The sequence below is a fragment of the Diabrotica virgifera genome, chromosome 3 (genome assembly GCF_917563875.1).
Source record: "Diabrotica virgifera virgifera chromosome 3, PGI_DIABVI_V3a".
Classification (NCBI taxonomy): Eukaryota; Metazoa; Arthropoda; class Insecta; order Coleoptera; family Chrysomelidae; genus Diabrotica; species Diabrotica virgifera.
Genome location: NC_065445.1, coordinates 40,216,849 through 40,244,617, shown reverse-complemented (window position 1 = coordinate 40,244,617; position 27,769 = coordinate 40,216,849). Strand labels below are relative to the sequence as shown.

The following is a 27,769-nucleotide window of genomic DNA, read 5'->3' as shown; positions in this document are numbered from 1 at the left end:
ATTTTTTTATCAAAATAATATAGGCCCACTCCTAGCCCTATGTAATTTTTTTTTGTACGTTAATGCACTAGACGAGACTAGCCTTTAAAAGAAAAGAAGATTCATATTTTTGACAAATGACATTTGAAAGCTTCTTTTGTCAAAAATTTTGGGTTGGCTCAACACGAGTTTTCTATTTTATTTGAAAAAATACTATTTTAAATAATGGCTATCAGTTTGTTAAATCCAAAAGCTGAAGTGGCTAGAGCTGCACAAGCCCTAGCCGTTAATATATCAGCGGCAAAAGGCATTCAAGATGTAATGAAGTCAAACCTTGGTCCCAAAGGAACAGTGAAAATGTAAGTAACACATGACTTAAAGAACTAGTATTTTACTGTTTCTTTTAATATTTGGAATATAATAACTAAATGTAAGTAAACCTTAAAGTATAAATTATCTTTTTTAACATTAACAAGTATGAATAAATGAAACCTACTTATAGGTTGGTATCTGGTGCCGGCGATATAAAAATAACCAAAGATGGAAACGTTCTATTGCACGAAATGCAAATTCAACACCCCACGGCTTCCCTTATTGCTCGAGCCTCAACTGCCCAAGATGATATGACCGGCGACGGCACTACATCGACTGTGTTAGTCATAGGTGAACTATTAAAACAAGCAGATATTTACATAGCAGAAGGTCTCCACCCTAGATTGTTAACAGATGGCTTTGATAAGGCTAGGACAAAAGCGTTGGAAGTACTGGAGAAAATGAAGATTTCAATTGAAGCGAACAAAGAAACTTTAACAGATATTTGCAGGACGAGTTTAAGAACAAAGGTAAAAATATTAGTGTTTCCATCTGTCTTTTTAACATTTTAATTATTTTCTGATTTACTCATTTTAAAAATTTTAGCTGCATCAAAAACTGGCTGATGTTTTGACAGACGTTTGTGTGGATGCCGTTCTAGCTATAAAGAAAGATGACAAACCTGTTGATCTTCATATGGTTGAATTAATGGAAATGCAGCACAAAACAGAAACAGATACTCAGTTAATTAAGGGTATGTTAGTACTTACAAGTTAAATTGTTAGCAATAATTGATATGTTCCATGCGGATGGCATACATGTGAGCCACATGATGCCTTCACCAATGTGTGGACGGAGCTCATGTATGCTATTGATTATACACATTTTAACGTGACCAGACACCTCGAACGTGACAGTTCGTAACCGGACAGTTGGTAACGGACAATTCGTAATGGCGACAGTTCATTACTATACAAATTCGTAACGGACAATTCGTAACATCCAAATTTTTTTTTTTTATTTTATTTTATTTATTTATTTTAACGGTAGAACCATTTACAAACAAGTACAAAAAAAAATAGTAAAAGTAAAAATCATATACAAAAAACATCAAAAATCAACGAATAAAAGACAATTAAACAACAAAATTTGTAAAATAAGACAGTAAATTCAATAACAGAAGATAAAAAATATCACATATTTAAATCAATAAACTCTGAAGCTGCCTTTTAAAGACATTAATGCTTGGACAGAACGGATCAAGTAGCATTTCATTGCATAAGCTGAGTATTCTCGACAAGGGAAAATGACGAGCATACTCAGTCCTATGAAAAGGAATATAAAAGAGTGCAGTGTGTCGAGTTCTATGTATTGTGTTTAAGTACACATTATCCAACAATGACGGACAGTTGATAGCATTGTTTAGAATTTTGAATAGAAACAACATATCAGCTCTCAACTTGCGGTTCATCAGCGTAGCAATATTAAATTGAGACATTATTCCTGAATAATCTATGACGAAATTTTCAGTATTTCTTATATTAGTCTGTGCTTTATAAGCTAAGGATCTTAGAAACTTCCGTTGAACGCTCTCCAATCCATCAATGTAAACTTGATGAAATGGAGACCAAACAACAGAGCAGTATTCAAGTCCTGAGCGCACTAGAGAGCAGTACAGTAATTTGAATACAGTAGGTGAGAGATCATGACTGTTGCGATAAATAAAACCAAGATTGCGAAATCCTGTTTCCTTAATTTTAAGATAATGGCTTCTAAATGTCAATACACAATCCAATAATACACCCAAATCTTTAATCTCGGTAACTGAATCCAAGAGTACATCATTAAGAACATATCTATTAGCTGTTAGATTATTTATACGACCAAATGAAATACAAGAACATTTAGTCGGATTTAGGCTTAAACCATTTTGTTTCGACCATAAACATATATTATTAACATCATCTTGCAGAAGATCTCTATCTGATATATCATGTATGTAACGAAATAACTTAAGATCATCAGCAAATAGTAGAAAGTGTGAGTTTTTGATAGCCTTACCAATATCGTTAATGAACAAGTTAAAGAGCAAGGGACCACAATGAGACCCTTGTGGGACACCAGAACAACAATGGAATTCTTTAGAAACATAATTGTTGATACGAACTTGTTGTGTACGTCCCATCAAAAAGCTTTTAATCCAATTGACAATGGGTTCACCAAAGCCAGACCCATGAAGTTTATGAACCAACAGGTTATGATTAACCCTGTCAAATGCCTTTGAGAAATCAGTATAAATGCTGTTGACCTGAATCTTATTCTCAAATCCACCCAACAAGTATTGTTGGTAGTTGACAAGATTTGTTACAGTTGACTTTCCGTTAGAAAAACCATGTTGCTCATCAATAATTATGTTTCGGCAAGCCCAGGTAAGATTTATCGATACCATTTTATCTAGAAGTTTTGGTATTGCTGATTGAATAGTTATACCTCGATAATTATTTACACACTCGCAATTGCCAGATTTATAGATAGGTGTAAGAAAACTATTTTTCCAATAATGTGGAAATATAGATGATGACAATGATAAATTGAAAATTTGTTGTAAAGGTTTACAAAGGGAAAACATACAGTTCTTAATAAGTGCTGCAGGTATACCATCAGGCCCTGAAGAATATGTAGTTTTTAAACTCATAATTCCCTCAAAAACATCTGTCAGACTAAATTCCAGAGTTTGGACATCTACACTGTACTCTAAATCAAAGTTAGGTAAATTATACTCACTATTATTATATGTACCCGAAAAATAATTGGCAAATATATTGACTATTTCCTCACCACACTGAGCAATTACATCCCCACCTTCATTAGACATTACATTAGGATAAGCGTTAGACCCACGTGTAGCATTAACATGTCTCCAAAAAGAGCGGGGATCGCTTGAAAGATTTGCTTGAATATTCTCTAAATAGTTTTTATAACATACTGCTTGTAATGATTTACATCTTTCCCTTAACACTGAAAATTCCTCATATGAGTTGCCTGATGCTTTAAAATTCCGGTGAGCTATTTTTTTCTGTATGACAAGTTCAATCAATTCTCGTGAAAACCAAACTGGAAAGTTCATTGACTTAAACCGATTGACAGGAACAAACATATTGATGGCGTCATATAAAATATGGTAAAAATTTTCTATGCAGCAATTAATATCTGATACATCTAATACCTCGTTCCAAGGAATTGATGCTAAATGTTCATTTAAAACCTGATAATTACATTTTTTAAAATCATGATAAAAGACATCATATTTAAGAAATAAATTTGAATTAGCTGCAGGTAACAATATAGTATAAGCTGAATGATGTTGAGAAGTATTCAATACAATATCAGTAGAAATCGACATAACTGCATCCCTCTGCATACAAAAAACTAGATCTAAAAATTTATCATTAAGGTTAGGCAAAGTATTTACTTGTGACATATTAAGAAAATTGTAGCAAGTACAAACAATACTTGCTGGATAGTGTTGAGGACACTCAACTGTTTGAACAAATTGAATTATTATGTTTATTTTTGCAAGCGTGGAAACTAACTGTTATTACAGTTATAATTGAAATTATGTTTATCAGTTTAACAAATCAGTACGGATAAACATGTCTTAACACATTTTATATTTCGTGTTTCAGTAAAAGTCTTTAAACACAAACAAATATATTTAAATACATAGAAACTTTTAACATTATTTTTAAAATTTTATTACTCTTATTGTTCCTTAAATTTGCATATACCTAGACAAAGGAACAATGAAATACTTAATTCCTGAAATCTTTAATCTGACAACCGTCTTTAGACATTCCAAACTTTTTAAATAAACATTTTGTAAAGGAAAGATTATTTATTTATTTATTGATTTTACGGATACACCATTTTTACAAAGATTATAATCTTATAATCAGATTATTTTATAATCAGATTATAATTTACCTTTTATTATAATAAACCTTGTGATTGGTAATAGCTTTGGGGCATTCAATCAACGGTTATAGTTGATAAGAAGGATGGCTTGTAATACTTTAATACTTGGTTTAACTACTTTTATTATATTCTGAAACACGAAATATGAAATGCCTTAAAAATTGATAAACATAATTTCATTTATAACTGTAATAACAGTTAGTTTGCACGTTAACAACAATAAACAGAATAATTCAATTTGGAGGTTAAGAATTGTCCGTTACGAATTTGTATAGTTACAAACTGTCCCTGTTATTAATTCTTCGTTATCAACTGTCTGGTTACGAACTGTCGTGTTACAAGATGTCATGGAACCACATTTTAAATATGTATTTTTTTTGTCAGTCATGAATATGTCTTAGGATCAGACCCCTGCACGCAATGTGTGAAAGGGTATCCTCCAATACGCACCTGTGGCAATTTGCTGCAGTTTCAAAAAGTCTCAAAACATGTTACATCATTTATCCTGTCACATAAAAGGAAAAAAATAGAACAACAATGTCAATTCTAATCTGAATACTAAACAAGAATGTGTGTGTACTTTGTACGCACGTAAGAAGTTATACTTCTACTACATATTATCTGATTTTTAAGACAATACCAAAAATTTAAAAAAATAAAAGAATACAACGCACACAAACACATTGAAAAATGCCACAAAGAAAAAATGATTTCTGAACGATAATAATTGTTGGCAAAAATTTTAAATACGCATTTTCTGAAAAAAAAAATTATATAACAAATATACTTACAATCATAACATGCATAAAAAAATAAAACTTGAATCGGGAATTGAACCCGTGAATTCCGTGGCGTTTTGATTCGTAATCGAAGCGTAGACTCACTCGTCCAATCCCACATTATTTATCACGTGGAAAAATACAGTAACTGAATGTTTTACTGTTTGACAGTTGTTTTGAAAATTAAATTATGTAGTTTAAATTTTGTGGAAGAAAATATAAAAATATAACAAAACAGTAAGAAAACAATATATTAGATGAAGATTGGTAGAACTTTTGTTGGTAATCAAATTAAGTATGTAAATCAAAGCCTTACATACCTACTAGATAAATAAATCTACGCCAAAAAATCATAATTTAAAAATAAAAATCGAACCTAATTTGGGATTTCTCTCTAAAATCCGCATTCTTGAGAAAATAAATGTATGTATTTCAACCTAATCCAAATGTATAATTACAATATGATTATAATAAAAACTACTTACCAACTTAGAATGAGTTTTCCTTGTCCAAAATAGTCCAAAAGTCCAAAAATATAGGTATATGAAAACTATTTAAAAAGGCAGTATAACTATTAACTAACTTTTGTTTGTTGTTTCTTTTCACACAAATTTTAAAATGCAACAACCATAAACATAAACATGCGCAACCATAAACATGCGCATTATAACTTTGTTCTGATTGGATGTTCAAATGACATGTCAAAAATTATTCAATATGGCGGCTGTGCTAACTACAGCTGTGCCACAGCCGCCATATTGAATAATTTTTGACATATCATTTGAACATCCAATCAGAACAAAGTTATAATGCGCATGCGCCCGGTCGCTAGGTTTTACCATATAAAAATTCACCCTCTATCGCCGGTAAAGAAGTATAACTTCAAAAACTTTTGAAAATAGAAGTTACAGAATTTAATAATTTTTGGTTAATTTTAAGCAGCTTTAGTATAAGGTGGCAAATTACTAATGGACATGTACTTGCATACAAACTTATATATGTACTTGCATACTTGTTACAAACATGGTGCATGTATTGACATGTTAGGATATGCAAAATGCCCTCACTGCTAGAATTTAAGGTGAAACAGTAGCGATCAACAGGTAGCGAAAACGCGTTCCAAGATTGCGGCTGTAATTTTGAATATTTTTTTCAGATATTTGGCACACGTATTCGTAATATAATAAAGAATGGCGGTACAGAGCCCAATTTGAAAAATATATTAATATGTGGAAATTACTCTGTAATTAAATACGATATTAAAAAAACGAGCCTGTACCGCCATTAAGAAGAACAAAAAAATACACTTTCTTCAAATAAACTTTTTTATCCGATGCCTAGATTTTGTGTCGTTTTGGAACTACTAATGAAATAAAAAATTTTAGTAGTTCCAAAATGACACAAAATCTAGGCATCAGATAAAAAAGTTTATTTGAAGAAAGTGTATTTTTTTGTTCTTCTTAATGGCGGTACAGGCTTGTTTTTTTTAATATTGTATTTAATTACAGAGTAATTTCCACATATTAATATATTTTTCAAATTGGGCTCTGTACCGCCATTCTTTATTATATTACGAATACGTGTGCCAAATATCTCGAAAAAATATTCAAAATTACAGCCGCAATCTTGGAACGCGTTTTTGCTACCTGTTGACCGCTACTCAGTCGGGATAGTGGTCGGGATATTTTGCATAACAATGTACATTCTATGTACAGAATATATACTACAGTTTATTTATTTATTTAATTTTGCAGTCGCTTAAACATTAAAAAATACTACGTTTAATGCAAACGTTAAATAAACAAAATGTGTGATTTGGCATTGGTTAATTTAGGTCATTACGTAGAGTATAATAGGAATGAATTCTGAGGAACACTGCAATAGTTTTTTTAAGTCGAAATTATTGTTAATTACAACATAAACTGACCGCAAATATGTACACAAATTAATGGCAAAGTCAATGTTTTCCTTGAGTTGATGCTTTTCAAATTCGCCACCAGGTGTCACCCACTTTGCGGTTCCTCGCCAATAAAAAACCTTGATTTGATCTATTTTGAAGTCTATAAAATGTTAGGTACTTTTAAAATTCAATTTTTTGGGTTTTTGAAAGTAGCTGTACTTTATTTAGTAAGTTTAAATAGATTTTCTTACTTTACTGCTTTGTAGCACCTCCTTATAATATGATTATTTTTTAGGTTTAGTCCTGGACCATGGCTCCCGTCATCCAGATATGCCTAAAAGTCTCAACAACTGCTACATTTTAACATGTAATGTCAGCATGGAATATGAAAAAAGTGAAGTCAATTCAGGATTCTTCTACAAAACTGCAGAAGAGAGAGAAAAATTAGTGACTGCAGAGCGTGAATTCATTGAGCAGAGAGTTAAGAAAGTCATTGAACTGAAAAGGTCACTCTGTAATGGAACTGATAAGACTTTTGTTGTTATTAACCAAAAAGGTAAAAGTTAAATTTTAATAAATAATATAACATATTGTAGTATATACAGTCGGAAAAATGAAAGATTACCCATGAACGATCACATCAATCACTAATTTTGTATTTGCTGCATTTTTCCATAAATAACAAATGTTTGTTAACCTTCCGATGACCAACCTTTTTTTGTTACACGGATGACCAAGGGGGGGAAAATGACCCCAGGTCAAAAATGACAATTAACAAAAAATCAAGTCTTTTTTTGTTTTTTTTTTATTTTTTTAATTTTTTTTATGGCATGGACTTTATGTCATTCAGCCAATCACAACATGAGTATTAGTGTCATGTGTAGTGTGTATGTTGAGTAAGGGTCTTGTTACTTTGCAAAGTCGACGTCATTAGCGTAAAACTACTTGGAATTACAGATAATAGACAGTATTTTACTAAACATCAACTTCAAAATATATTTTTTATTCGTAAAATATAGGGAATTTTTTTATTTCAAAATATGAGGATATCTAGAATGATATTAAAGTCAAATAAAAAAATAATGAGTTAAAAATTGAAAATACTTTTGAATTTATTAAAGGAAAACATACGCTGGGGTCACAATTTCCCCCGCTTGGTCATCGGAAGGTTAAATAACAAATGTTTGTTATAGAAAAAGACAGAAAATACAAAATAAGTGATTGATATGATCGTTCATGGGTAATCTTTCATTTTTCCGACTGTAGTATATCAGGAGCTTGGAGGAGTAAAGGGGAACTGCAAAAGTGATGTTTCGGGAAAACTGAGAAGTTTACAAACATGTTAGAATAGTAAGGGCGAACAAGTAATGCTACTAGATTATGCGGTTTATCGTGGCATTTCTACTACAGCGTGCGGTCTACCGAGGGATGCGGTTTATAATCTGTATTACAATGCCGAAAAAAAATCTTAATAAAATAACGTGTAAATCTTGGGAATTATTATTTTAATTTTACGGCTTGTTCCCAACTAAAATGGTAAATTGATATAATAAAGTAAACTTATAAAATTACTATAATAATCCTTCTTATTTGTGCCTTATATTCACTTTGTAAAGATGGTTTTTGTCGGTGTCACGTTATATCGGTACATCGGCTCATCACTACAATCTTTTCTCAGAAGCATTGAACAGAATAATGAAAGGCGCCTTTGTATGCGGAAAGTTTATCGCTAAGTACTAATAAAAATTACAATATGCAATAAACTTTATTCAAATTTAGTTTCTCTACTATTATGTAAATTACACCCTAATCTTTTCCTACGGTATGGAAATCCTTCAGGTAGATCTTAAAAACTTAAGAGGATTTTGCAAGATTTTTATGAAATAAAAAAGAGGTTTAATACTTTTTATTCTATAAAAATAAACATCCCTAGTGTTTTTAATAAAATTCACAAATAAAGTTTTAATTGAATTCAATTTGATTTTCATTGTCTACGGTTTCTTCATCTTCTGTTTCTCACCAATTAAAGCTACTAAGCTACAGAATTACAGAAACACCGGCGCATTAACAGAGGAGAACGGGCGAACCTTGAACGAAAATGCAACGAAAGCCTGTGGGTTCGCCCTTATTCTTCTAGTCTAGACGATTATGCAGATGCAGTTCAGTTTCTGACATGAATGGATTGGTATATTATTTCTTACGAAATATTAGGAGTATGAAGGGCGAAACATGCTGTTATAATATACAGACGCATTCTTTAAAAGTATGTGAGGAAGATGAGACTGTTTTTGAAATGACCATTTTTTGGGTTCACCCATACTCCTCCAAGCTCCTGATATATAGTACAAATAGTAGCTTATCTGGATGACATTAATATCATAGCAAGAAGAAAGGCAGACCTGCTCCAATTGTTCACAGCATTGGAAGCAGCAGCAAAAAGAATGGGACTACACGTTAATACTAGTAAAATTAAGTATATGAAGGTGACAAAATTTGAATGACAAAATTTGTCACCTTCATATAGTATTTGTATTTAGTAATAAGCAATTAGTAAAACCTGAAGATCTAACGATTGGAAGGAGTAAGAGAGTTCACATATTATCTAGGCACACAAATCAACCAAAGTAATACAGTAACTGCAGAAATTAACAGATGTATATATCTAGCAAATAGAGCATACTATGCATTAAAGAAAGATTTAACATCAAACATAGTCACAAAAAGAACAAAAACATTATATACAGAACTGTTCAAGCCCATCCTCACTACATGTCAGAAACATGGACAATGACAAAAAGCTATGAAGAATGTTTAGGCTGTTTTGAACATAAAATCCTCGGATGTGTTTATAAAGCATGCAGGAAAATGGATTATGGCATAGGCACTATAATTTGGGTTTTACCACCTTTATAGTAGAACTAGTATTGATAGGTCCATCAAAATAAACAGGCTGTGGTAAATAGACCTCTTAGGGAGAATGAACTAGATAGAACTGCCGAAACACATTTATAACCAAAGACCAGATGGAGTGAGGAGCACAACCGAAGAAAGAGATTTGTGTTATATTTTTATCGTTCCAATTTAACTCTATTTTAGATATTTGTTTTTTATTAAACCAGATGTATGGTAAAACAGTGTTAATATTTTAATCATTTATATAGGTATTGACCCCATGAGCCTGGATATGCTTGCCAAAGAAGGAATAATAGCTCTCAGAAGAGCTAAGAGACGTAACATGGAGCGTCTATCATTGGCTTGTGGTGGAGTAGCTATGAACAGCTTTGATGATCTGCAAGAATCTCAACTTGGTAGAGCCGGACATGTATATGAACATGTGTTGGGAGAAAATAAGTATACATTTGTGGAAGATTGCAAAATTCCTCAATCAGTTACTATTTTAATGAAAGGGCCCAATAAACATACTTTGACTCAGATTAAAGATGCAGTTAGAGATGGATTAAGGGCTATCAATAATGCCATTGACGATAAAGCAGTTATTCCAGGTAAAAAGAACATTTTTTATATTTCTCTTTTATACAGTAAAACCTCGATATAACGGACTAATTGGGGGTGCCCGTTAAAGCCAAAAGTCTGTTATATAAAAATATGTTTAAAATAAATCAAAAGCCTTTTTTGGAAAATATGTTTACTTTATTTAAATATTTATGTATATATATAAAATACAAAATACATACAAACAAAATTCTATTTAATTGTCTTCCGACATTGTTCGTGAAGTGACGTTGCTATTTGATATTGACGCGCTTGCCGTCAGTAATCCTGTTTTGAAAATAGAATCAAGTTTTGTTTACACTTTCGAAGTTTGCTGTTTTTTATGATCAACTCTTTAAAATTACGAAAATGCGTAGAATACAATTGAACTTCTATGTATATCTGATGAATAATCAATAAATGTTATTAGATCGTCGAGATGTGATCTTACCTCTGATAACTTCATTGTTTGCAGTGTTGTTTTGTCGTCGTCTTCGCTATCTTCACTTTCATCCTCATTTTTTGGGTTCATAACTTCATCTGCTATTTCACTTTCAGTCATGTTGTTATACCCAGTAGATGAAGTCACCTTCATCTACTTCGAGCCATTGTAAAATGTCTTCCTCAGCTACATGTTGTCCGGCATTATTTTGTATTGTCCTACAGAAATCAGGAACTTCCAACCCATCTAAATCTATGTCTGCATCTTGATCTTGGCCATCAAACAAATTCTTCCAACCATTTTGTAATGTTTGCTCTTTCACCTCTTCCCATGCTGCAGCAAAATTGAAAATTGTTGATTTTAAATTGTAAGACTTTAAATTTTGCAAGGTACGCTGCGATCTTGTATCTTCTGTATCATTTTCATTGTGCAATACAACCATAACTTCGTCTAAAAACTTTCTGCGGTATATTCGTTTGGTGGCCAAAATGATTCCTTGATCCATGGATTGTATAAGGGATGTAGTATTCTTTGGCGAAAACATACATTGCTAAACAGCCATTCTTTAAAACTTTAGCCAACAGCTAAAGTTGCCATCTTCTGAACATAGAATATTTTCACGGGGGTGAGCAGGAGCATTGTCTAATATCAAGACAATTCACCTCCTCTGGCGGTGTTCCTAGTTTCTTTTCTTGAAATGTTCTGACCGAAGGTACAGATTCTTTAAAGAACCAATTTTTGAATATCTCTGAGGTGAACCATGCCTTCTTAGAGTTATAATATGACACTGGCAAATTATGCATTATATCTTTTAAAGCTCTGGGTTTACGAGATTTGCCAACCATGACAGGAGTCAGTCTATGTGATCCATCCGCGTTAGCACAAAATAGTGCCGAGATCCTGCCCTTGCTGATTTTTCTTCCAGGATTCGATTTTTCATATTTGGAGGCTTGTGTGCTTTCAGGCAAAGTACGCCATAACAAACCAGTTTCGTCAGCATTGTAAATCTGATATTCTAATAGCATTTTGTTACTTATATGTTCTATTAATTTTTGCCTAAAATGTTCATTTTCTTCTTTTGGTGCACTTGAAGCTTCTCCGTAAATTCTTTTATTCATAATTCTTTGCCTTTTGCGAAAATGCCAGAGCCATGCATCACTTGCTCTGAATGGTATGTCCATATGATTTGCTAATTTAATTGCAGCAGATTTCAATTCGACCGCCCGGACCTGGACCCCACTAGAACATTGTTGGCCATACCATTTTAAGATTGCTTCTTCCAGTGAAGTTTCACGAGCCAATTTCATTCGTGTTCTGGGATTGCTGTTCTCTCCTACATCACACATTAATGCAAATTTATTTATTTTGCTTTTGTTTTTTTTTATGTCCGAAACAGTTTGCTTTTTTATGCCATATTGATGACATATATGAGACACATACGTTCCAGACTCCAACTTTTGTATAATCTCTAGTTTTTGATTGATAGTTAGATTGATTCTTTTCCGTTTGTCCATATTTAAAGAGTAGGTTTGCGACAATTTTAACTTATTTACTGGTGTACACTAAAGCAAGAATAATATTATCATGCCCGCACCGTTCCGGCACGTAGCGTAGTCTCCAAAAAACCTGATTTTACAAAGAGTTGTCTGATACTATACGCTCCGGACAGTATGAATTGTTCATATTTAAAACCATTAAAGTCAATATTTTTCGGAAACGAAACACTACGTGCCGGAACGGTGTGGGCATGATAATATGAATCTTGCTTAAGTGTGTTCATTCACATGGAGTAAATAAATAAGTCAAAGTGTTGTAAACACCCATATATAATCATAAAAACCCACAGGATATTATATCAGGGAATTCCCTAATATATGCTATTGCTGCGAGTAAGAAATTGGGAGGGTTTAAGCATGTATAATATTAACTGGACGTTTTTAATTTTTTTTACGTTTGACCGGATTTTTGGTCCGTTATATCCCGAAGTCCGTTAAATAGAGGTCCATTATATCGAGGTTTTACTGTACTTCTAACACATTTAACTAAATTTTGGAATGCTTTGAGTTTTGTCTATAAAATAATGGAGGTAATATTGTAGAGCAACTATAGAGTGTATATAAAAAAGTGGCTTATTTTTCCATAGCTTCAGTCATATTCAAGACACCTAAACCACTCAAAAATTAAATACAGGGTGATTCATTAAGAATGTCCAATCTCTGGGTTTAGATTCTAGACCTCAAAATATTATGATTTAACCCAAATCACTTAAATAAAATGTGGCTCTTTACTGAGTTACAGGGTGTTTTACACCCTTATAAATTATGATAAACCAAACATTTCTGGATACTACCAGAGGCTTACGACAGGGGATAGCCTTTCCCAAATTCTATGCCACTGATGGAATTGCTATTTTAGCATCAGTTTTAGATTTTCCGGTACTTTCTATGGAAGTAACATCCTCTTCATTCGTAGCGTTAAAGTCATTAGTTTTCGAGATATTTAAAGTTGAAAATGAAACGGCAAAGCTATTTTGATTAATGTATTGTGCCCCTTTATTTTTAACTTCAAATATCTCAAAAACTAATTATTTTTTCGGTAAGAATGAAGAGTACATTATTTACATAAAAATGGAGAATGGAAAAATGGTACTAAAATAGTAATTCCGCCAGTGGTGTAGAATGTGGGAAGGGTCAACCATTCACTTTCCCCTGTCGTACGCCTCTGGTAGTAGCCAGAAAGCTTTATTTAACTTATTAGTAGTGTGTACAGTACCTACACATTCTGCCAAGTATGATAACAATATGTCAAATACTTTTAGGGCCGGTTGTTCGAACGCTAATAAAAAATGATCATTATCAAATATTTAATTACTGTCACCAACTGTCAATGTCAACTTTGTTTGGGTTGCCGAAAACATAATTATGGATTACAATTATAAAATTAGTTAATCAATTATGTTAATAATTGTTATGTTAATTGATTAACTAATCTCATAATTATAATCAATTATGTTTTCAGCAACCCAATCAAAGTTGACATTGACAGATGGTGACAGTAATTAAATATTTGATAGTGATCATTGTTGATTAGCGTTCGAACAACCGGCCCTTAAAGTACTGGATACAAATAGTTAATATTTCGCTGGTATATATGATTAATGTGATTCCTAATACATTTCCAGTGAAAATGATAACTCTTTGATAAGTGTTGGCGATACAATTTTTTTGTATATGTGTGTCCCAAAATATTTATAACGAAAAGATTTAGTTCATAACAGATGCCGACGAAAACAATTATTTCCCTTTCTGTTTCTGTTTCTGCCGACGAAAACAATTATTTCTGAGAACTTTTTAGTAATTATAATAAACAGAAATGATGTTTTTTGCTGATACTCCTCAAAAAATAAATTTTTTCGTTAACACTTTATTAGGGATTATAATTTTCACAATCATATAATCGAAAATAATATTTTTCGCGGCGTTCGTTGAAAGTTATATTCTTAACGGCATTTTTTGGAGTTATACTTTTCGTAGGCGGCGGTGATTTATGTATAGAGATATTTGATTTAAAAATTATTTGTACCCAGTACTTTAAAAGTATTTGAAATATCCTTATCATACTTTCCAAAAAGTGTAGGTACTGTGCACCCTACTAATTTATGTTAAATAAACGTTTCTGGCTCCTACCAGAGGCGTACAGGGGAAAGTGAATGGTTGACCCTTCCCAAATTCTACGTCACTGATGGAATTGCTATTTTAGCATCATTTTTAGATTCTCCAATACTTTCTATGTAAATAATGTAATCTTCATTTGTAACGATTAAATCATTAGATTTTGAGATATTTGAAGTTAAAAATGAAAGAGCCGCTACACATTAATCAAAATAGCTGTGCCGTTTCATTTTAACTTCAAATACCTCGAAAACGAATGACTTAATAAATAAAGAGAAAATAAAGAGCATATTATTTACCTATAAAGTATTGGATAATCGAAATACATATTGTACTAAAATAGCAATTCCGCCAGTGGCGTAGAATTTGGGAAGGGTAAACCATTCACTCTCAGTGCACTGGCGACATTATTTGCACTCCCAAATCATAATTTACAATGTATATACATTGTAAATCCCAAATCATGATTTCCAAAGTTTCTACATTGTAAATTATGATTCGGGAGTGCTCCTAGTAGCATTTAATGTGTCTTGGTTTGTTTATTTCTACTGCATCTTGATTGTTTTAGTATAGAAGACAATGTTAAAATGCTCACGCATAGAACCCTAAGTGGTAGTACTTTTTTTATATTGACGTAAGTTAAAAAACTTCTTGTACTTAGGCATCTTTTTCTTATAAGATTTCTTTATGTTTGTAGCATTAGCTCTGACAATGAAAATTTTGTCAAAAGCGCTTAGCTAAGGAAATAAATACTTTCTGCACAATTTGATATACAATTTTTTCACTTCCTTGATTCATACAAGTATGTACAAAATGTATGTCTTTCAACGATAATAATTTTTAAATGAATATACACTCAGCGGCACGAAAAACGGGCACCCCAAAAATGGGTCATTTTTGGTGTCTCGTATCTCCTAAATCTGTTGTTCGATTTAAGTAATTTTTTCAACACAATAGCCGTATTCTTTAACAATATCGCTGTAATAATATTGTTCCTAGACAGGTAAATTTTCATTGTATACCGGGCAATCAAACTTGGTTTTTTCTCAATTTTCACAACACCCTGTGGAATATTCTAGCCTTTATAAAATATTGAAATTAAAACCCAACTATAGCCCCAGGTTTTCTTAACATTCTGTTTTTTTATTTATTCACTTATGTTAAATAATAAAAAAGTTATGGATTTTAACTATACCCTATTCCACGAACATACGCCTGTTTTGGATTACTTCGACACCGAATATTTTACTGTGCAAAATAAGAAGAACGAAAGTAAATTGCAAATAACATTGTTGGTTATTGAAATAATTATTAGCGCCATTTACTTTCGTACTTCTTATGTTGCACAGTAAAATATTCGTTGTCGAAGTAATCCAAAACAGGCGTATGTTCGTGGAATTGCCCATAGCCATGTTCTTTATCAATACAGGCTGTTTCTAAATAAGTGCGACAAACTTTAAAAGGGGTAATTCTGCATGAAAAAATAATGACCGTTTGCTTGATAAACGTATGTCTGCAAATGCTTCGTTTCCGAGATACGGGATGTTGAATTTTTTCTTACAAACTAACAATTAATTTATTGCTCTAAAACCGGGTAAGATATGCAAATGATATTTGGTGGGTTTTAAGAGGTCGTTATTGCGCATTTTTTGACATACAACTAAAAATTTTATATTCATCATTGGCGTGCATACGGGTCATATTACCCGCATGCACGCCAATGGTGAATATAAAATTTTTAATTGTGTCAAAAAATGCTCAATAACTACCTCCTAAAACCCACCAAATTTCATTTGCATATCTCAACAGGTTTTAGAGCAATAAATAAACGTTAGTTTGTAAGAAAAAATTCAACATCCCGTATCTCGGAAAAGATGCATTTGCGGACATAGGTTTATCAAGCAAACGGTTCATTATTTTTCATGCAGAATTACCCCTTAAAGTTTGTCGCACTTTTTAGAAACACCTTGTATTGATAAAGAACATGGCTAGTTGTTAAAGTCCCTAACTTTTTTTATTATGCAACATAAGCGAATAAATAAAAAAACGGAATGTTAAGAAAACCTGGGGCTATAGTTGGGTTTTAATTTCAATATTTTCAATAGGGCTATAACGTGTTGAAAAAATTACTTAAATCGCACAACAGGTTTAGGAGCTACGAGACATCAAAATGACCCATTTTTTGGGGTGCCCGTTTTTCGTGCCGGTGAGAGTATTTATAGATGTTTTAGGTACTATTTTTGGGTACCCTTTTTAAATGAATCATAATACTATTTAAAACATAATTTGATCTATTTTCTATGTATTTTAGGTGCTGGTGCATTTGAAGTCACAGCCAATAAAGAATTGCTAGCATTTAAAGACACTGTTAAGGGTAAAGCTCGTCTAGGAGTTGCCGCTTATGCAGAAGCTTTACTGGTAGTTCCCAAGACTTTGGCTGTTAACTCTGGATTTGATGCACAGGTCAGTAATTTGAGCCATCAAAAAAATCATCAGTGGTTTTATTGCTGGATATCGCTGAATATCCAAAGCTTGTCTTAGAAGGAATATTTAATGGATAGTAGACTTTTCTTTGCGAAGCCCACACTGGTATTTGCCTATTATGCTTTCACAATATTTCGACAGTCGATCGTAAAGAATGTAGTGGTGCAGTAATTGAAGCTTTTTAGCTCAGAAATTTTTTACTATGAACCGATTTACATGAAATTTTGGAATTAGGCTTATCCTACCCTTAACTTCAAAAGTGATATTGACTTGAACTCCGTTTTTACCGTGGGGGTGGTTACCACCCCTTTTCGGTGGTGGAAAATTTTTGTTTTCAAAATAACCTCAGATATCGATAAAAGACCCAATTTTAAGCAAAAAATGTTGTATACAGTTTTCTCAAAAACCCAATACTTTTGAAGTTATTGGCAATTGAAAATTCGGAATTTTCTCACGATTTTCAACAGTTTTTTGCAAATATCTCCAAAAATATGCATTTTAACGATAATATTATAATGAACAAAATTATAGCAGGTAAAAAAATGAACAAATTGGTTTTTTAAAGAGTGTTCTAATTGCAATGTTAAGCGAGATATTGAAAATCAAAGCCGTTTTTTATTTTGTGTGAAATTTAATCGATGTATTCCATGCCATCTAGCGGAGAGCGAATAAATTTTATGCATGCTAATGAGAAAGGATTTTATAGTGCTTAAAATAAGCTTTAAAATGAGTACTGATAAAAGTCTTGTGTACGTAAAATGAGTGAGCTGTACTGACAAAAAGAGGAACATCTAATGATTTTTTTTTAAATCAATAGATTTCATAAGTGCCATTTCCACCAAAATTAAAATTAATCGTATTCCGTCTAGAATCAACTTTAATATAAAGAGTTTGATGGATTCTAGCAGTTTCGCTGCTTTGAAACACATATTTTTTGAAAAAATCACGATTAAAGAAAAAAAATTTCGAAGTTTTAAAAAATACCTTCTTTTCATAATATCTCAAAAATAATGAAAGTTACGTAAAAAAGTGTAATAGAAAAATAGGTTTTATTTTTGACAACAATTTTTGTTTGTTTTTCCTATCACACAAAAATTGACGAAGATATGATCGATTGACCCATTTGGTCCCACTGTACTCGTCCGAGTACAGCAGCAAAAATGGCCTAGTAGTGACACTTCTTGTAAAAGAGTGGTACTCCATGTATATATGTTATGGCGAGCACGCCACTGTGTGTGTTTATATTTCAATATTTAGACTACGTGACATGATAAACACCAACGCTTGTAATTTCGCGGTGTCAGCGAAATGTTCATGGACTATGAAAGGTTTTAAGAAATATGTAGTTTGTATTCATTAATTTTAGTATCGTTTTGTATCTCTAACTGTTAACATCTCAATAAATTTGTGCATTTCCTTCAGTAGTTACGTTACTCAATTCTCCAACGAACACACCACATTTTATAAAGAATAAGACTGGCGCAGTTAGTAGAAATTTCCAATTAGAAAAAGTAAAGCCTTTTTTTCTAATCGATTTTAATCGTTAATTGGGAAATTGGAGAATTAGTGACTTAGTAGTTGAGTTCCGAGTGTAAGGCCACGAGGAAGGAAAACTGAAGGAACCCGTAAGCAACTTGAAGAATTCCAAGTGTAAGGCCACTTGTTGTGTAAAGCCACAAAGCAATTCGGAAGTTCTGGAGAGGCGCAACTAGCAACTTCGTGAAATCTTCTCAACCACCAGCTTCAGTGAAAAGCCACTCGACCCTGGAAACGGTGAAGCATTTCCACAGAAGAAGCAACTACATACAGTTTAGAATTTCGACCAGTTCCAGTGTACAGCCACTTGATCCAGAAGGTACAACGTTCTCCACCCGTTCTCTTCCCGTTCCAGTGTAAATCCACCTGATCTGAGACGCTACAACGTTCTCGACCCGTTCCGGTGTAAGGCCACGTTCTCACGGAAGTACTTGAGGTTAGTCGAATTATATTAATTTTGTATTTGTTTTCATTTTTTTATTTACTCTGTTTCGCTATTTTCAAACTTTTAAGATATCATATCTAGTATTTGCATTTTTTTTTATTTTTTTATTTGTTTAACTTATTTTTTGTTAATATAATGGCAACTAACGACGTAACAGCAAATACGTCCATAATTTCCGCCAACACTTCTAATAATTATATTAATAGTGACAAAGCTATCAAGCTTATAAATGTTTTTGATGGGTCTTCTTCAAAATTACACTATTTTATAGATTCTGTTGATTTCATTTTTGCAAAATTTGACCCAGCGGAGTTACAAATTTTTCCTTTTATTGTAAAAAGCAGGTTAGAGGGAAAGGCTCTTGATTTCATTGGCTCGAAAGAATTTTCGACATGGCAAGAGATAAAAAATGCTCTCCTTTCTCAGTTTGGTGAAAATTTGGATTTGCAGTGTCTAAATTTTGAGTTATGCCATTTTAAGCAACGTTCTAATGAAAAACCGGTAAATTTCGTTGACAGAATTGAAAAACAATTGATAAGAATCAGTAAAGTTATCAAATACGATTCAAGTTTGAACAATGTTGAAAAAAAATGTTTAAATAATTTTCACAGTAAGACTGCAATTCTGACCGCTATTACGGGCATAAAAGAACCTTTGTGTCAAATGCTTCGTTCTTTAAATCCCAGTTCGTTGATTCAAATTAAGCAAATTTTAAACGATTATGAAAACCAACAATATTTCAAACAAACAAATGACAATTTTTCTAAATTAAATATAAATAATGACAATACAATTTCTTCAAGTAATGCAGGTACGCAAAAAACATTTTCTGCGCCCGGTTCAACAAATCAATCGATAAATCCAAATCCACCAATTAAATTAACCATTCCAAAGTGCACTTTTTGCCATAAATATGGACATAAAGCAGAAAAATGTTATCGTAAACCACAATCTCACAATGTTGTTCATAATACCTATTGCGACAACGACAGTTCAGAAAACGAAAAAGACATAGAAATCGAAGTTGATCAGGATTTTTTAGAGCAAATTCCGCTGACAACTTTACAATTTACCAAGTAGCAAATAAACCGCTTCTTTACGCGCATATTAAAAATTTAAATTTAAAGTTATTAATCGATTCAGGGGCAGCTATATCAATATTGAAACCAAGTAAAATTTTAGACTCTTATCAGTTTAATCATGAAAATTTTAAAATATTTGGTATTAGTAACGAACCAATTCAAGTTACAAAGAGCGTAAACTTTAAATTATTTTCGAGTGTTGAAAAATTCTATATAGTAGACATAAATTCACCTTTTGATGGAATACTTGGTTATGATTTTTTAGAAAAGAATAAATGTGTTATTGACTTTGGTTTGAATACTTTATTTGCTAATCATGAGGAAATCCCATTGTTTTCGTCTGATCGGGAACATAATATATTTAGTCTAAATAATATACACGAAAATCAAGTCCGAAGTAATGTTATCGACTCAACTGAAAAAATTGATACTATTATAAGTAAACTAAAATTAGACCATCTTGATGAAAGATTACAAACAAAGATAAAAGATATTCATGTGAAGTTCCAAAATATATTCTCGTTACCTAACGAACATCTAACTTTTAGCAGTCGAATAAAACATAATATCCGTACTAATCCTGAAAATGCCAGTCCGATTTATACTAGAAATTATCGGCACCCTCACGTTCATAAAAAAGAGGTCAATAAACAAATAACAAAATTATTAGAGCAGGGAATAATTCGCGATTCTGTCAGTCCTTGGAATTCGCCATTTTTTATTGTCCCCAAAAAACCTGACGAAAATAATGTTCAAAAATGGAGGATAGTAATTGATTTTAGAAAATTAAATCTTATCACGGTTGACGATAGATTTCCTATCCCGAATATTAGCGATATTTTCGACCTTCTCAATACCTCTAAATTTTTTTCTACAATCGATCTGGCGTCGGGTTTTCACCAAATTCCCATGAATCCCGAAGATATCGAAAAAACAGCTTTTTCCACAGAAAACGGGCACTTTGAATTTACTAGAATGCCGTTTGGGCTTAAAAACGCTCCTAGTACCTTTGCTAGAGTGATGAATGACATATTTCGAGAGCACATAGGCAAAACATGTTTCATTTATATGGACGATATTTTAATTTTTAGTAATACAGTCGAAGATCATCTTAAAAATATCGAAATAATTTTTGAATTAGTACAAAAAAATAATTTAAAGATCGAACCTGATAAATGTAAGTTTTTAACGGATGAAATAACTTTCTTAGGTCATTTATTGACACCGGAAGGTATTAAACCAGACCCGAAAAAGATTCAAGCTATTTTAGATTTTCCAGTCCCGCAAAATCAAACTGAATGTAAATCATTTCTCGGCTTATTTGGCTATTATAGGAAATTTGTAAATAATTTTGCTGATTTAACTAAACCTCTAACGGGTTTGTTGAAAAAAAATATAAAGTTTCATGTTACACCCGAAGTAGTGGAATGCTTTGACAAATGTAAACAATTTTTGACCTCGGAAAAAATTCTGGTTTATCCTAATTTCTCTAAAGAATTTATTTTGACGACCGATGCATCGAATGTCGCTGTCGGTGCGGTTTTGTCACAGATGTCCGATAACGGTGAGGATCGACCTATCGCTTTTGCATCGAGAACATTAAATGAAACTGAAATGAAATATTCCACTACAGAAAAGGAATTATTGTCTGTTGTACACTTTACAAATTACTTCCGTCCATATCTATTTGGAGTTAAATTTCGATTAGTCACAGACCATAGACCACTTATATGGCTTTTAAATTTAAAAGATCCTAATTCTAAATTATCACGATGGAGACTGAAATTAAGTGAATATAATTTTGATATTCAGCATATTTCGGGCAAAGCAAACAGAGTTGCAGACGCTCTGTCAAGAATTCGATTAAACCATGTGCATCAAAAACAAAATGAATATACCGAATTTGAGAATGTTAAAACTAACTTAGTTTTAAATAATTTTTCCTACTCTAATGAGCAAATCTTAGACGTTAACAATAAGAGTATTTTATATCTATACGATGAGAATGACAGAAATATAAATCATTTCGAAATTATCAATGATAATTTTCCCACAGTTGGTGACTCGGATTTTGAAAAAATTTTAAAGTTATATAACGAAAATCGTAGTAGAGAGATTAATATAGTTAAAATTAAGCCACACCATTGCCTTGAGAATTTTAATACTTTGAAAAAACTAGTATTAGTCCGAAATAAAACTTATAGCATACCTTATTTTGAAAGCAATATTTATTATAAAATGCTCAGTTTCCTTTATCCAGACGTTAACTTTGTAATTTGTAAAAATATCGTTACTATGCCGCCTGTAGAAGATAGGCAAAGGATAATTTTCGAATATCACAACGACCCGAGTAATTATCACAAAGGAATTAATGAAACTGCAGACAAAATTCGACAACTTTATAAATGGAAAAATATGTATAGAGAAATAACCGAATTTATTACTTTATGCCCTACTTGTCAACTCTCAAAATTTGATCGTAGGAATCGTACTCAAGGTTTAAATGTAAGGCATTCTCCGGAGAAACCATTTGAGGCTTTATCTGTAGACCTGTTCTTTTTTGATAAACAGAAAATGCTCACCGTTATAGATAATCTAACAAAATTTGCGCAAGCGTATATTTTAACTGATAAAAAACCAGAAACGATAATTAGTAAGTTAAAAAATTATTTTTCGCTTTTTGGCCTTCCTAAGATGATTATGTCAGATCACGGGGGCGAATTTAATAATAAAAAGATACAAAGTTTTGTTAATTCGTTGAATATCGAATGGCACCTTACTTCGTCTGAGTACCATGCCTCTAACGGTATAATTGAGCGTTTCCATGCTACCATAACAGATACTTTGCGAAGCTATCTTTTAGAACATAACCAGTGCGACTTAGAAGATGCACTTTTAGTCGCTATATACTCATATAATTCTAGTAAACATCATTCAACATCCACTACCCCCTACAGTTTAGTATTTCCATATAAAAATGATAGGGAATTTGATGAAATTTCGTATAATAATCAGTTAGAAAATATAAGGGAAAAACAATGCGATCAAAGGAAAAAGCAAAAGAACCGTTTTGATAACTTAAGAACGAGTAACTTGGAAGTAAAGTATAAAGTTGGAGATAATATTCTCTTAAAAAGACCAAGAAATCCAAATACACCAAAATCGATATTAAATACAGGACCATATGTTGTTCTGGAAGTCAATGAAACCAATAAAACTCTAAAAATTAAGTTAGATAACGAGGTTATTCGAAAATTTCATTTCAATAATGTAAAACCATTTTATGAGGTTATTAACTAAACGAAGTTGAAGTGTAACACGGCAAGTAGTAGATATGAACTTTCATTTTCCATATTATAAATGACTTTAATCAGTAATAATTGCAACATATAATTCGATTACCTTGTGGTACACTTCATCTACGGCCTTCTCACAACAACACAAATAGAATGAGTTATTGCCGGTGGGTTTCTTTGTTTCATGTGGCCCTACCTGCCCTGTTCGGAGCATATCCAGAGAGGCTCTACACTACAAGCCCAAAACTTCGAAGCTGCAAAGAGGCCCTTCTTGGACACCCCAGCTTCGGTTTTCAGGAGGGAGGTGTTATGGCGAGCACGCCACTGTGTGTGTTTATATTTCAATATTTAGACTACGTGACATGATAAACACCAACGCTTGTAATTTCGCGGTGTCAGCGAAATGTTCATGGACTATGAAAGGTTTTAAGAAATATGTAGTTTGTATTCATTAATTTTAGTATCGTTTTGTATCTCTAACTGTTAACATCTCAATAAATTTGTGCATTTCCTTCAGTAGTTACGTTACTCAATTCTCCAACGAACACACCACATTTTATAAAGAATAAGACTTATATCCGATTCTATTAGGAAGTGTTCTAATAGATTTACACAAATTATACCCTCGGAAGCGCTCCTCTTTCTAACCTGTGACGCAGTAATTAGAAGCTAACCTCCATATTTCTGTTGAATCATTGAAGTGTTGCTATTTTGTGGTTTTGATATTATTTATCATTTTTTTAACTTTTATTGTTGGAAGGGTAAGTACTGGTAATGTTTATTTATACAGTGTAAGAATCTTTTTATTATTGTTGTTTTTATGTTACAAAATAGACATATACTCATTTGAGTACAGTGGGTTTGTAAGAGATCAAATATGTTTATTTGGTTTTTTATTCTTTCATGTTCAATATTTGTATTGGAACTGATTTTCAAGAATTGCGGCCTGGGAGTCCCATCGGATTTTATGGAAAACATAAAATACCCGCTTTAGCTTCAAATTACATAGCAAGTTTCACTCATAAGATGTATCGGCGGTAGTTATTCCTCCTAAGGTTGACTATCAAACTGACAATGAGGACATAGATAAGGATGATTTTCAGACCCAGAACTTTCCGAATGATATTCCCGGAGAAATAGAGAAATAGTTCATTACATGAGTGATAGTGATGACTCTGACAACGACAAAGAAGACAATCTTCCCCTTACCATTAGAAAAAAAAATTATTGAAGGGTCAAAATAAAACCAAAGAATCTGACTGGACAGAAGAAATTACTGATACTAGTATGACATCTACAACAGGTTACAAGGGCCGTCTGGATGATATGAAAGAGTAAATCCGAGGTAAATCTCGTATCGAAAGATTTCGAGAAATTTTTTGACAATAACATTATTGAATACTTATACATATTACAGAACAGTCAAGTATATATTACATGTATATGCCTTTCAAAATAATAATCATCACTTTATGTAACGCAGAAAGAGATAAAGATATTTCAGGCTATTTTACTTTTTACTGGATACCATATATATGCACGAGAGCGCAATTATTGGTGACTAGTGCAATTTCGTGGACCCGTTTCTAAGAAATTTAAAAATACCTACATTAAAAAATCTACTTATTCTAAAAAACGACTAGCAGAATTTGTACCAATTAGTCTAAAAATGGATGAAAGCGGTCATTTTCCAAAGATAATAGACAGACAACTTCGATGTAGCCTATGCCACCAAAGTGCGTTGGACTTGTAGTATAAAGTGTGAAGTTACTCTGCATGTGAACCGTGATTGTTTTGTACAATTTCATGCTAGTTAGATTATAAATAATACAGGACATACCCAAGTACGTATGTACCTCCCTATATTGTAAGAAGATAAAACATTTTCATTTTTACACAATGTTTTATATTTTGACTCTCGATCAGCCCATTGTACTCGTATGAGTACACCTACTTTTTGCTAAAAATTCAATTTTTTTTATGTCAAATAACAATTAAATTTTGCTATTTAACCCAGGTTCAACAAGGGCATTCAAAAAAATTTTGTATTATCGAAAAATAAATGTCGTGGGATCAAATGGGTTAAAGAGCGCGCGGTAGCGCAACCACAGTATCTCTCGAGTCCTTTGACCCTTCACCGCTTCAAAATAAAAGGTTTTTCACTACATATTATAATAAAAAAAGTTGTAGATCTTTTAATTACCTTCAAAATGGTTTTTTATACGTTGTGATAGCTTCAAAATTGAAGTAGTTATGGCCCAAAAACTAAATCATACATATTCAAGGTTTTAATTTAGGGGTAGTTTTAAGGGTTAAATAACTTGAGCATATGATTTTCCAGCATAGCTTTTTCGAGAACGTGGAACGATATTTAAATCCTTTTTAGTTTATCAAAAGAAATTTTTTATACAATTTTTAATCGAGGGGTTGATTTTACGGGTTGAAAGGGGTTAACAATATGATAATTAAGATAGAGAACGTAAAATATCATTTACTCTATATTTAAATCTTTTTGTCATACTAAATTAATTTTTTGTAAATTTTTTCGAATTAGTGGTTGTTTGCAAGGGTTGTACTGTTTTCAAGGGGATGAAAATGAGTTTACCATGAGGTTATTGTGTTAGAAAACACTTCACAATGTCACTATTTTATTATTAAACACGTTTTCTGGCGATAAAATGGCTCAATGCCAATTTTTTCCATTAAGGGGTTGTTTTCAACCCTTAAAAATAAAAAACGGAGTTCGGATCAATATCACTTTTGAAGTTAAGGGTAAGATAAGCCTAATTCCAAAATCTAATGTAAATCGGTTCACAGTAAAAAATTTCGGAGATAACAAACCTATTTTACCCTTCAATGACTGCACTATAGGCCAATATTTTGTGGGTCACGTTTAGCAGGATAATGCTTCTGTAGTTATCACAAACTGTTTGATCTCCTTATTATTCTATTTACAATCTTTACTATATAAATTACTTTTTTACTGTATTTTCTAGTTGTTGTAGTTTTATTAACTATTAGCCAAAAAACATAAAATAATTTCTAATTTACATTTTTAGGACACCATTCTAAAACTACAAGAAGAATCCCGTTTGAATCCAGACCCAATCGGTTTAGATCTAACCTCTGGGGAACCCATCAATCCTAAAGATGCTGGCATCTATGACAACTATATTGTTAAAAAACAAATAATCAATTCCTGTTCGGTCATTGCCAGCAACCTCTTATTGGTTGATGAAATTATGAGGGCTGGAATGAGCAGCTTAAAGGGATAAAATCGAAGTATTCAAATTTAAATCTGTATTTTTGTGCTTGTTTTAATTTATCATTACATTATGTATTTTCTTAACCTCTGAAAGGTTGCTACTTAATATTTAGTGGACATACACATAATGCTGTAACGTTGATAACATACACACGTAACATTTATAATATTTGCAATAATAAAATGTCAAAACTACTTCGTTTTATTTTCACAGTATGTTTATTAGAAAGTTTGAGGGAAAAACTGATAGTATTTCTTGCTCCTCTTCTGATCTTGATTGTTTGTGACTTCTAACAAGAATTTTTATAGTATTTTCTGGTGAATGAAAGAAAAATATGCCAGTGAGAACTTAATCCAAATTCAAAGTTATTCACGGTAAAAAGTCAACTATTCGAAAGTGTTTTTAGGGGGGAGGTATATGGTTTGAAATATTTAATTTTTTTATTATTTCAAATAAAAGTGCATACTTTCAAGAATACTCTCTGAAAATTTCAAAATAATCGGAGTAAAATTACCAGAGGTACAGCGTGTTAAATATCTCTACCTTCGACTCGCTTTGCCGCGACTTCGCGCCAGCACGCTTGAGCGTAGTGAGAAACGTTAAACAACTGTTCGCCTTCTCTTTTTTTAGATTCCTCCTCGATTCAAAAAACATTCCAATGTGCATCACTTTACGATTTGGCAGACAAATAAGAAGATGCAGTTGTCAAAACTTTAAACTCATTTTTCTCAAAACTGCTTTTTCAAATGCGGTGGACATTGTAACTGAAAAACTACTCAGCCGATCTACCTGATATATAGCACAGATTTTCAGACATTTCATGAGGAAACAACGTCGAGATATTTTTCTTTTTTTGCTTATTTTTTTTTTTTCAACAATAATAAATCTGTTGATTTTTACAAAAATTTTACCAAAAATTTCATTTTTTTTTTATTTCTGAGTGACTTCAAAGATCGTTAAAAATGACAAAACTCGACGTTGTGACCTCGTGAAACTCGGAAGCTAATTAAATCTTTTTGAATTTTTTTTTTTCGTATGATCTAGTGACGAGTTCTGATGTCCACCGCAAAATCCATTTTTTTGTGAGCTGCTTGTCAAAATTTGTCACCA

At 32.2% G+C, this 27,769-nt stretch overlaps 1 protein-coding gene across 1 annotated transcript; it reads left to right on the top strand.

Moving 5' to 3' along the window:
* Nucleotides 1-105: 105 nt before the first annotated feature.
* Nucleotides 106-26,853, top strand: LOC114328963 (T-complex protein 1 subunit zeta). The gene is made up of 7 exons (XM_028277958.2): nucleotides 106-338; nucleotides 482-821; nucleotides 898-1,045; nucleotides 7,241-7,501; nucleotides 10,107-10,448; nucleotides 16,862-17,013; nucleotides 26,453-26,853. Exons 1-7 carry the CDS (start codon nucleotides 205-207, stop codon nucleotides 26,666-26,668), a joined length of 1,593 nt encoding a protein of 530 aa, XP_028133759.2. The 5' UTR covers nucleotides 106-204; the 3' UTR covers nucleotides 26,669-26,853.
* The last annotated feature ends 916 nt before the right edge of the window (nucleotides 26,854-27,769 follow it).